The sequence below is a fragment of the Patiria miniata genome, unplaced genomic scaffold (assembly GCF_015706575.1).
Source record: "Patiria miniata isolate m_02_andy unplaced genomic scaffold, ASM1570657v1 HiC_scaffold_6, whole genome shotgun sequence".
NCBI lineage: Eukaryota > Metazoa > Echinodermata > Asteroidea > Valvatida > Asterinidae > Patiria > Patiria miniata.
Window position 1 is genome coordinate 4,017,247 of NW_024037073.1, and position 12,467 is coordinate 4,029,713.

Below are 12,467 nucleotides of genomic sequence, written 5' to 3' on the forward strand. Positions count from 1 at the left end.
AAGGCATGATAGCCACTTTCTGCTGGTACGAATTCCTGAACATGGTGTTGAGAGGAATGAATTAATGAGGATGCATGGTGTGACGCACATGCCCGCATTGGTGCAGTAATTAGTTATAAGGTGTAACTGATTGCGGATGATTCAATGAATGAGCCAGCTCATAACGAGCACGCAATCCACATGAACTGACAGTGACGTCCATGGAAGCAAGCTGCTACTCTGTAGCGTCGGTGTGATGTCCTCCTTTCAGCATGGCATCGTTGGCATGGTTGGTGGTAGCCCGGATAGCCGTAGTCCTGCCTATTTGTCTCTGGTTTGTGTTGGCGGTGTCTGCTAATGAGAAGAGCATACCAGGTATGTAAAAAACAACGATGTCATTCAAAATAGATCCAAGACGTAAATTGGCATCACACTTTGTTTACATACATGTACACGTACAGTATATTTTATCAATTAGAACTTGGTGGTTCTCATTTACCGCCACTACGTTATACGTACCAGTACAATTAAAGGTAGAGTCCATCATTTGCAGCCATCCGAAAAGTAACTGGCGTAATTATTGTTGAAAAACTAACTTGGTTGAAAGATAGTAAGGAGACTAAACTCCCTGTGAAATTATTCTTTCTGGGAAGCTGTCATTTTGAAGTAATCAACGAAAGAAGGCATTTCCAACGGTGATTCTTAAGAAGCACCGTAGGAAAATTTAAATTAGTAGTTCGTTTTGTTATTCAGCGCAGCGTGCACAAGTATTCGAACGACACACACGCGCGCGCGGTTGTTATAATTCGTCGGATCAGTGCGCGACGTCGCGTATAGTTGCAATTCAAAACAATTCAAAAACATGATTCAGCAATTTTTGATTTGAAATTGAGATCTTAGAATGCTGTTTTTCTCAGAATGTACAGCTGAAGCTTAGCTGAAACTTCATCAGGTTAGTTGCTCAGTATCCTTCATTAGATTTTGAACTCTTTTGTTGCTTCAAACGAACAAAATGCACAAATTACAAATGATGGACTCTACCTTTAATGTACTGTCCAAAAACCCACATAATTCTTTTTTTTTTCCTGAACAAATTTCGATCTCTGTGTTTTATTTAACCCCCCAAAAATATAGTCAGAGTCTATAGATGACTTTTCCAGCCATGGCTTACGTGTAAATACAAAAAGTGTACATGTATAATGTACATGCTGTACATGTGCACATCAAGTAAAGATGAATTACATGTACATAAGTCAGAACAGGATGATTGCTAACCTGTTCATGTCCACAAAAAGTGTACACTATGCTGGCACTGTGCATATACAACTTCAAAATCATATGCAATAGGCCTATACGAAGGGCTTACACATGTACATAAGGAAATCATGATTAAAAAAAACTACATTACATGTACATTGTATGCACGCACAAGAAGAAAATAGAATTTTGAAATTGGTTTCTCCTGCCACTGATGTAATTTGTATTTATAACCGTAGACTCGGTGACCATACATGTATACTCAGTGATGTCAAGAGTTTGCACACACAAAAAAAGATTCTCATTCACAGGTCACAGGACTGCCCTGAGCTCCGGTATAACAGGGCTTAATATTGCATCGATGAATGGCAGAACCCAAGGTTAAAATTTACATCAACCAGATGCAAATAATATCATACATGATAACCAGAATAAACTGTTGTACCAGCAAATTTAATTGATTGCTACATGTATTATTAGTGATAAAAATCTGATAATTGTAGTCGCATGTACATGATTTGAATTCAGTTTAGTTTATTAAATTAAAGAAATCTTTGCAATATGTGACGGGTAAATAAGATATTTCAAATATCACACATGAATCAGAACACACCATCAGAACTACATGTAAATGAATTTCATTGATAATTAAGGTACACGATTATAACATTTTCTCAGTTCTCCAATATCCATGCCACAATTTCTGTGGAAGCCAGGTACTGTGTTTTGTCTTTATCTTCCCTTGTTTTTGAAATTCATTTTGATTTCAAGTGCAATTTTGTTGTACATGTAACTGTAATCTTTTGTGGTGGTTCTGTGTTTTTCAGTGTGGACCTGGTTGGATGGCACAACACTTGTCAACCAGCCCAGCACACTAACAGCTGGTAGCCAGTACCCAGGCTGCAGGGCCGAGAGTGGGATATGGACGCCTCCAACTGCCGGAGTTGTCTGGATGTACGGTGGGAGGGAGGGCAGCGGAATGGCACTCAACGATCTCTGGCTGTATGACATGCCATCACAGGAATGGACAAACATCCAACGAGGGAAAGAGCAAAGCTGGCCCAAACCTCGCTACGGCGCAGCAGTGTGCGGGGTCACAAACTCATCAGTTGTCGTCTACGGAGGAGCTCAGTCAACGGAAAATCTCCTAAGCGACACCTGGCTCTACCATTTGCACAACCAGTCGTGGATGCTATTGTCAGACAGCTCGCAGCCTGGTGTAAGAGCCAACATGGTGCACTGGTGCACCCATGATGCCTTGTGGATTTACGGAGTCACGAGCTCCGACCCTAATGCTCCACAGACAATGTGGAAGTTTTCTTTTCAAAGCTTCGATTGGACGGAAGTCGGTGGTGATACGGGCAACAGAGGGAGCCCCGAGGAGTTCAGAGACCTTGGACGTTGGAAAACCGCAGCCTGGGTGGTGAAGAACAGTCACTTTTATATTTTAGGAAGGAATCCCCCTCTGGCCAGCAAGTCGTGCCAGGGCAAAACTAGCGAGGTCAAGAACAAGTGCGATCTGTGGAGGTACTCCAGTTTATCGAACGAGTGGGAGCATATAAGCACGGATGCCAAAGCTGACAGTGAGTCGGCTGGGGTTGTTGAGCAACCCAGCTGTCTCGCCAGTGCTGCTTTCTGGCCTGATGCCAGCGGCAACCTCTGGTTGTTGGACAGCAGCAATGGGACTGACAGCACCTGCGAGGAGACCTCCCAAACCCGATCCAATTTGTGGATGTTGGACCTGAGACTTATGAGATGGATCAGCTTCCAAACCCACAACCCACAAAGCGAGGATGTCCTTGAGTGGTCGCAGGACACCCACAGCCAGCCCCCACCGCGTGCTTACTGCGCCAGCTGGTCCAGGAACAACACCTATTACCTATTTGGAGGGCTCGCCAGGAACGGATCAGTCGGAGCCCTGAATGACTTGTGGGATTTCCAGCTCCTGGAAGTCGAGAGTCTTCATCCATCTCCAATCCATGCTCTCGCCGTGCCCCCTGTAGCTGTATTTTTCCTGTCTCTGGGTGCTCTGGGTATCTTGTCCTTGTTTGTTTTTGCCGTTATATTCTTCACCAAGTGCTCTGCGGGGCCTAGATTAAAACCTCCCAATCATTTTGGAGATAAGATTCGTTACTCTCCAGTGGAGATGGATGAAGTTCTCTTCACGTGATATCAGACATGACATGATATGAGCTACCTAAAACTTATGCTGGAAGAGATAACAAAATGCTTTGTTCTCCCCCAGGGATGAATTAATATAAATCACAGGATCCTTTGGATGGGGCCGTATCATAAGTCCGACGCCTCATAAGTCCGACGCCTCGTAAGTCCGACGTCGGAAAAACGAAGCGTACGAGGCGTTGGACCTATGAGGTGTCGGAGTTATGAGGCGTCGGAGCTATGAGGCGTCGGACTTATGAGGCATCGGACCTATGAGACATCAGACTTGATGGGCCTTTATTTGGTTGGGGGATGCGAGTTTGTCGGACTTACGAGGCGTCGGACCTATGAGGGGTCGGACTTATGAGCGGACCCCCTTTGGAGTATGGGTTTGTGCAGGATTCTACAAAAAATATCTTTAACTAAAAGCAGAGATTCTACACTAAAGGTGTGCAACTTCAGGCAAAAGATGTGATAATTGTCAAGCCTTTGTTGTGTCACATTTTATGTATGCTTCTATTGTATGATGTATCCAGCCTCTGCAAATGCCTGTTGTCTTGTCACAATCATGTTATGTTTTGATGTTTAGAATGCACATTTCTACCAAGTACTAACGAGCTCTACTTGTCGAACTTTTGTGTTATTTTTGATACAGTATTATAATTGAGGTGCAAAAAAAAGTACAAAGTTGAAGAATGTTTTACATTTCTGTTCTGAAGCTTACAGCCATACAAGTATGGGCTCTGTGCACCAACAAAAGAGAGCGCGTTTTTACCTCTTTTGAGAGCTCCTTGGACGGGACACACACAGTGCCCATTCTGTACTGTACTGGTTCACGCACGAAGTACGAACGACTTCCTGAATGTGCAAAAGCTATAGCCACCGCGTCTTCGCGTGAGCGTCAAGGCATCATCGGCGCGCAAAAACTTGCGATGGTCTCCGAGACTAATTCCCGCCTCCAATAATGGAGATATTCGAAATACGCAGTGGATGGATCGGGAACCAGTCTAGGTCACCCCCAACTCTCCTTTTCTGGCCGTTGATGGGGTACTTGTGCACGGAGCCCATAACTTGTAACTTATGTGATCTAGTGAGGGTTTGCAGTAACACCATGTGGAAGAATCCCCTGTTGAGAAGATGTTTGGTTCTGAAAAAAACGGGTTGGTTGTGAACTCGACATTCCGATCAGTATGCTGTGATCGTCTTCAGAAGAAAGCCGGACAGAGTAGATGAGGTTGTATTTATAGAGCTGGATGATTACTGAGGTGGGAGGTGTTATGTGATGTTAACTGCAATGTTATGTACCTTTGGACCCAACCAAGAACTGAAAAGGATTGATACTGCATACCAAAATATATAGACATGATATATAGACATGACAGCTTACTTGAAAATTTGACTCCCGTGCATGAGCAGTGATTTGGCATGCAACATTTTTATGCCAGGGTGCTGTTACTTAAAAGTAATAAACATTATGCAACATTTGCAAACATCAAACAAAATTACCAAATTATTATGAAATACCTTACTTGACTAAGTGAATAATAGTCTCAAGCATCTTGTGAAATCATGGCACCTGGTGTGCTGTCGTTCTCAAGAAAAAGTGGAATTTTTGTATTAATTTCCAAAACTGACTTTTTTTCAAATGCATTACTGCCCCCCAATTAACAAAATTTAGTTAGTCCACATTTTGTTTGCAATGGGTTACACATCCATGAACGGGTACAAGCTAGCTAGTCTAGTGCTAGTTCCCTGACGTCTATAAATTGCTGTGTTTTGTCTGAAGTAGGGTCAGGGAGCTAGACTACAAGAACAGCATTTTTTTTCTTGGTTTTTCCAACATCTATGGACACAAAACTTTAAACAGGTCGGTGTAACAATATTTGTGATGCGATCAAGCTAAATGAGTCGTTTGTCGACCCTGGTCAATTTGGGTTTTTTTCACAGATTTAAAAAGAGCACAATCTCAGCATTACTACTGTGAAAACCGCATGCTGGTGCCATCTTTAGTTTGACATTTATGGAAGTTGGAACACCAAGAAATGTGATGAAGTGATGTGATGAAGTGGCCCTATTTTGGCCTGAATCTCCAAATGAAAATTCCCGACAAACGACTCATTTAACCTGATCGCATCACATTTGCTATAAAACACTAACCCCAAAATCCATCCAATTCTGAAAATTACACCACAAGCAAATGTTGTATATTACCTTTGTATTTACTGGAAAAATATGTTGGTTTTGTTTTTGGTGTAAGGAAGTAAGGAACAATAACCTAGCTGGTATTGGTTTAAGCAATTATTTTTGTATTATTTATGCATTCACGTTTCATAAACGTTTATACCAGAACCATGTATTTGGGCTTTTTTAAATGCTTGCGCGTGTATTTTAATTTAAAAAAATGCTTGTCTAAAGCTAAAGATGATCAGGTACAAGTAACCATTACAAATGTACAGTATATAGGGCTTGTTTATATGACATCCTTCAAATGTTGGTTGGGTTAATAGACCCAAGACATAACGACATCACGCTCACGCCGGGCCCAATTTCACGGCACTGCTCAGCACAAAAATTTGCTTAGCACAAAAAAGTCTGGCTTATGAAAGCAGGTTATCAATCAAAACTCCATGTGATTTTCATGCTAAGCGAACAACAGCTGAATACTAATCACGAGCAATATACATCACATGGAGTTTTGGCTGGCAACCTGCTTTTATAAGCCAGATTTTTTTGTACTAAGCAAATGTTTTGTGCTTAGCAGCGCCGTGTAATTGGCCCCAGCAGGTGGGCACGAGAGCCAATCGTTCCCACCCGACTCCCATTGGAAAGCGCACATGTAAACAAAGCGTGACGTCAACGGTTATTATGTCCTAGGTCTATTTCCACACGGTGAAGGTGATGAAACAGACCATCATGCAAAGGAGTTCACTGTACATGTACTTCTATTTTTTTTATGGAAAAGCTGATCAAAACTGACTAAAATATGCATATTTATGTAAATGCGTAATTCCGCATATTATGTAAATCATGGAATATACATGTGCTTTACAGTGTACCATTCCTTATGTAATGTTTCCTCTACTCACTTGTGTAATTGTCTTGTCCAACATTCTACTGCCAAATATACTTCAATAATTAGTGTCATTAAAGGCCAAGATTACACACGAAAGGAAAAATAACACTTGATTCATGTTCAGTTTTGTATGGTGGTTCTTTTATTTGATAACTTTAAACTCAGATTATTGGCACCGCTGGAGCAATGAAGAGTGAAGATTGTGAAAAAAAAAGCGACTGGCCAAGCATAAAGCTATGTAGTTTTTGAAATGATTGAAATTACTTTAGCATAAGAATTTTATGAAAATCGTGCTCAAAATCCTTTGCTATTTGGCAGGGATTCCCTTGATCTTAGGTTCCAAGAGTACAGTTAAAAAATCACAGAGATTGTGCGTGAAATTTGTTTCAACGTTCAGCAACTCGAGTCGTGCTGAGAACATCGGATTTTGGACCGATGTTTAATAATTTGTGGCCAATTTCATTGAGATACCAAGTACAGACTGCTCCCAAGCTGATTTTAATTAAACAAAAATATTTCCAAGCAAGAGGTGCCATAAAAATGGGATCAATCATGGCAGAGATAATGAGACAAGTTATGGGCCAAAAATAAACAAACTACTGAAAAACAGAACAAGAAACAGCACTACTTAAAAAGTCTTTAATATAAATACATGTATTATGGTAATAAAGGGCAATAATGTACTGTATTTTGAACTGCCAATTTATTAAATTACTGGTTATAAATGCAGTTACATTTTATTTTCTCCATCTACAATGAAACAAATTCAAGTCAGCTTGGGCATATTTACTTCCATACAAGTGAATTTACTTCTATTCAATTCGGAACAGTCTTGTTGAATTTATTCAATGAGTCCAAAATGTGGCATTGGTACATCAATCCAAGCACATGACTACCGCACGCTACTAGACTGCATTAATGTAGTACATGTAGCTATTGTTTAAAACAAGTACCAACAACTACTACAGTGGAACGCCACTACAACGAACACCGCGTCCTTGGTAATTGTTCGTAATAGCTATCGTTCGGTATAGTGGTTTTAAACTGCCGGTGCTCTGGTAACTCACTTTTTAATAAAGACGTGGTAGTTACGCCCTGGTAGTTACTGAAAGACAACTTACAACACGTGCCGACTACTGAATTATGTAATTACATGTACACAGTTTTTTAAGCTTACCACCTACAGCAATGGGTGGCTTTCCCCTGCTATTCCTTGGGGAAATAACAGCCACTTGTCACTTTGTTGTTGACATTTTTTAACAACGATGTTTGGTACGTTTTGTACACAAAAATCAGGAGCCAAAGACGATGATCGGTACAGCCGAATGATCGGCAGTGTTCGGTATAGCGACATTCCACTGTACTGCCAAAGCTGTGGTGTCTCACAGGTGCAACGGTAGCATGTGCTTGGATTAGCCTACAGGTATGACACTTTGTTTTGGAGTTCCCATACATGTACATGCATATGTTTAAGGGTAAATTGAAGGAGATTTTCTAACGGGACCATAAAGACAGTGGCACGCTTTTGTGTAAAATACCAGCAGAGCAGAGTCAAGCTCATACCAGATTCAACTAGGAGCCATCCTTAATCACTAAGAAAGGCATCCCAATCACTGAACGAGCCATCACTGTCATTAAGAGGAGTCATTATATTTTAAGAGGAGCCATCCCTATTACTGAGAGCCAATCCTGTCTGTAAGAAGAGCCATCCCTAATTTTAAGAAAAGCCATTCCTATCATTAAAACGAGTCATCCCTGTCATTAAGAGGAGTCATCTATCACAAGAGGAGCCATCACTGACATTAAGAGGAGCTGGAGACGGCAAGCTTCTTCAAGTGATCCATGAAGACCTGCAAGCTTACATCGTCTGTCAAGACTGGTGCCCCGCCCTCCTGTACAATGGACAATTGGATTAACAATTGTTATTCTTACTTCGGCATCCGAATCTATGAGCGACATTCCAATGATAACTCTTCATGTCGATAGACTGGTTCATTAGGCGATAGACCGATTCATTAGAAAATTCCATGCTTGTGGTTAGCATAGCAAGGAATTTTGCCTGATGCGTATGAGTACAATCAGTAACTAAGGATTCTGTGCTTACAGGGTTAGCACAGAATTTTTCTGCTAGCGCTGTTAGCAAAGAATGGTCATCATAAACACGAAAATGGGCCCTGAACATCTGAATATTCCCGCAACCAAGTTATCAGTTTAGTCAATGAAGTTGTCCAGAAAGTTCCGAATCCTGCACAAATACAATGGGACTCTTGCAGAAAACTTTGTCCCAGATATTTCATGAGATGAAGGTCCTGTTACAATGAAACACAGGATGTATAGCTTACCTGTCCCCAAGCATACATGTTGTTGTGCGTCTGTGAGGGGTTGACTCGGCACAACAGGAAACGGGCCTGCATCAGGGAAATAATCCAAAAAGGTTTTTCAATTATATTGATGCTGCTAGTGACTTTTAAAAGAAAATATGACGCAGTGAATATAATTTAGGTTAACCCTAACCACTCTAACCCTTCACAATCCAACTGCGTGTTTTGTTTGATTCTGTGGAGTTAGGAATGCACTAGTCAACTGATTATGCTTTACATGGGGTCAGGCATACCACCATAATCGGAGTGCAACAGTCTAGTGTAGAGTTCACATATGTTGTTGGATTTTGCAAGAGTGAGGAAGGATCTTAGTCAATCACTCATGGGTGTTAGAGTTAATAACTTTCTTCATATATCATCTCAATGAAGGGTTGGGACTGAGAAACATTTCCAATTTTGTTTAAAAAAAATTCTTGGCTCTCCATAGACTTTGTACACAACCGCTGAAGTGGCGTCAGGTTGCAACATTTTTTCAACCTTAGGGTTTGGCATTCTCTATTGAAAGACACGAATGAAGTCAAAAAGGCAAAATTTCATGGGCGCTTCTATGCAGAACACATTGCTAAGCATATTCATACATGTGCTAAGCATAAATCAGCCGTGAACCAGTCACCATAAGTACAAACTGCATTAACATTTGGTTGGTAACCCCTTTCTGCTCATCCAATATGCGAGGCGTTATGGCAAAACAAGACTGAACTGGGCAGAGATCGAAATGAGGGTTTGTAGGTACTAGGAAAGAGAATAAAATTCTCATTACAATACTGATTGTTGCACTGCAATCAGACATTCCGTTGACAAGTTATGGCTGTTTAATGTTTGCATTGATCGACATTTCCAAAAAAGTTTAAATACTGAGAAAAAGGCCTTTAAAAGGTTCGACTGTTCTGTAGTCGTGAAAATGAAAGACGACAATTGTTTTTCCTAACAAACACTTTTATTCCACGATTCTTATACTTTTCTTTTAAAACAAATGTAGTAGACATATCAAAGATTACACATATGTGATCCGATCAAGCTAAATGAGTCGTTTGTCGACCCTGGTCAATTTTTTTTTACAGATTTGAAAAGAGCACAATCTCAGCATTACTGCTGTGAAAACCTCATGCTGATACCATCTTTAGTTCAAAAATTATGGAAGTCGGAACACCAAGAGATGTGATGAAGTGATGTGATGAAGTGGCCCCATTTTGGCCTGAATTTCCAAATGAAAGTTCCTGACAAATGACTCATTTAGCTTGATCGCATCACATATCAATTAATTTAAAAATAGAAAAAAAAAATCAACCCTTTTTCAGTTTCTCTGCATTTTTTTTCCACTACGGCCTGTTCCAGTTCCGTCTCATTTTGCCAGCGTGCTTCACATATTTCCTAATCTGAGCACCTCTCTGTGCTTTGTAGCTCTATGACATAGCACCCAGCACTCTGTTGCCAGCGTTCCTTACCTGACTGCTGTTCTGATCGCAGTCAATGTAGCGCGGCATGGGGAAGCGCTTCTGTAGAATCTCCTGCGAGTCGTCTCTCGGTGCCTTCAGGAACTGCCTGAACATGTCATGCTCTGGGTGGTCCTGGTATCCTTCCTTCTTCCAGGTGGCAATGGTCTGAAAACAGACAGGTATGGGAGCAAATTTTGACATATTGTATTATACAGAAGAAAAAGCCCTTCCACGGCCTAATCTTCCTTACTCGCAGCAGAAGCTGAATTGTGAAGGATGCAGCTACAACGTGTTGATTTTTAACACGGAGAAAAACCCTTGTGGCACTACTCTACTCACGTATGATCTGAACCGGGAAATGAGCCAAAGCCATAATGCAGAGCTGCCAACCTCCAAATTCCAAAATCAGTATTCCTAAACCCAGAAGTCCGAGTCATTCCATAATCAGTATTTTTCAAAATTGATCAATAATGCTCCTCCGTTTAAAACTGCCGGTACAACTTCACAATAAATTCATAAACACAGAAAATACACACACAGACAAAGACAAGAGAGAGCAAGTTCTGTGAATTAACTTGCAGAAATCTTCTTTCCCATCGATGTTTACTTTGCAGTTTTACAATGTCAAATTCAACCATTGATTGTTCACTAATCACTATGGCATGCTATGAACTTCCGAGCAGTGGTGTCTGTATTCTGCAGCATTCAAAGTACATATTGGAACCAGACTAATAGCCCAAAGTAGATAGAGGGCGCTATAGCGACTTGCTCATTTGGCCGGACTGTATGTATGCTGGAGAATGCGTACGGAGTCCGTGTCCTGCACAATTTTTAATACTTTTATATCTATACAAAAGACCGAGCGAGGCGATGTTCTTCTTTTAATCTATACGCTAGCGATATCCGTGCAAGATTCAGCTGTGCCGCAGCAGGAAACAAGACGGATGCGCGGTAATACCACATTCTCTTTCACGACCGGAGTTTTAAAAATGCAGAAAAGTTGCATGCCTGAAGATTATGATCGGATTTTACAAAATGTATACACTAAAATCCGTATTTCTGTATTTTTGCATGAATTACTGTACGAAATACGGAAAATTACTACCAATTGGCAGCTCTACATAGTGGTGAGAGGCAGCGTTTTACGCACTGCAGTACCCATGCCATCTGTGTGCCTAATCATCCCTATGTCGTGAAGGTTTTAGTATGGTACCACCAGCAACCTCATTTGCAATCGCAACTGTTGCGCTATTGGGAGTCCAGGAGCTAATCAAGGGTACTTCTTCTCTGGTAGCATCATTCGGTCGGGCGATAGTACCTGCGTCCTGCATGCGTGCATGCTGGGTAGCTACTTTTACTTCCCTGATGCATTGGTACATCGACCAATGACAGAAGCGCGTTTTGGTTCATGAATGTACAAGGTGTTATAATTCAAAGTATTTGTTGATTGCAATGTTTGTGTGCTACCACACAAACACAAATTCCTTTAAAGGCCTGCAATGAATCTCCAAAACAAAAGTTAGTCCTTGTCATCTAATGCGAAAATCAACCCTTTCATGGGTCATGGGTTCGAGTCCCACTCAAACAAGCTTGTAATTTTCTATAGAACTTTTATAGACCGATCCGAGCACACTGTCACTGTACGTTCATGGAGGCCCCCTTCGATGGCGACTGCATTGCCAGCTATTGTACCAAGAAATGCCCCGGGATGGATGATATCTAAACAATAGCTAGCACAATGCTTTGGCCATTGAAGGGGGCCTCCTTGTGCGTAGTGATAGCGTGCTTGGAATGGTCTATACAAATGAACTTTGACCTATTGTGACCTTTGACCTATCTGGTAAGTGTGATGTCATTTCAACTTAACCATGCGTACTGTACACAGTGTAGCATTGGAACCAGTGGAACGGGAAGTAGTGCAAAGTAGAGTGTTTTGCCAATGGGCGTTTGTAATTAGTAGAGTGTGCGTGTATATGACAAAGTCACTTACGAATTGGATTGGGTCATTCGATTAAACAACAGGCGGGATTTTTTTCATGATTTACTGACCTCTCCGTGGAAAATGACGATCTGGAAGAAGGTGTCCATGAGAAGGATGCGGTCCGGCAGGATGCTGCTGGTATCCAGGAGAACAGGCTGGGAAAAGGAAAGAATAACAAGCAAAACTATCTTCAGTCTTGT

The 12,467-nt window shown here is 41.3% G+C and overlaps 2 protein-coding genes across 2 annotated transcripts in view; one reads left to right on the forward strand and one right to left on the reverse strand.

Moving 5' to 3' along the window:
• The first annotated feature begins 214 nt into the window (after positions 1 to 214).
• Positions 215 to 3,590, forward strand: LOC119743521. Its single transcript, XM_038219943.1, has 2 exons — positions 215 to 354; positions 2,064 to 3,590. Exons 1-2 carry the CDS (start codon positions 252 to 254, stop codon positions 3,404 to 3,406), a joined length of 1,446 nt encoding a protein of 481 aa, XP_038075871.1. The 5' UTR covers positions 215 to 251; the 3' UTR covers positions 3,407 to 3,590.
• A 4,118-nt stretch (positions 3,591 to 7,708) lies between these two features.
• LOC119742630 (protein transport protein Sec23A-like) overlaps positions 7,709 to 12,467 on the reverse strand; it is a 47,724-nt gene continuing 42,965 nt past the window's right edge. The window contains exons 15-18 of the mRNA XM_038218758.1: positions 12,336 to 12,422; positions 10,296 to 10,451; positions 8,812 to 8,877; positions 7,709 to 8,361 (exon numbers count right to left, since the gene is read on the reverse strand). Of these exons, the coding sequence (XP_038074686.1) occupies positions 8,272 to 8,361; positions 8,812 to 8,877; positions 10,296 to 10,451; positions 12,336 to 12,422 (399 nt within the window). The 3' untranslated portion in view covers positions 7,709 to 8,271. The remainder of the gene's footprint in view (positions 8,362 to 8,811; positions 8,878 to 10,295; positions 10,452 to 12,335; positions 12,423 to 12,467) is intronic.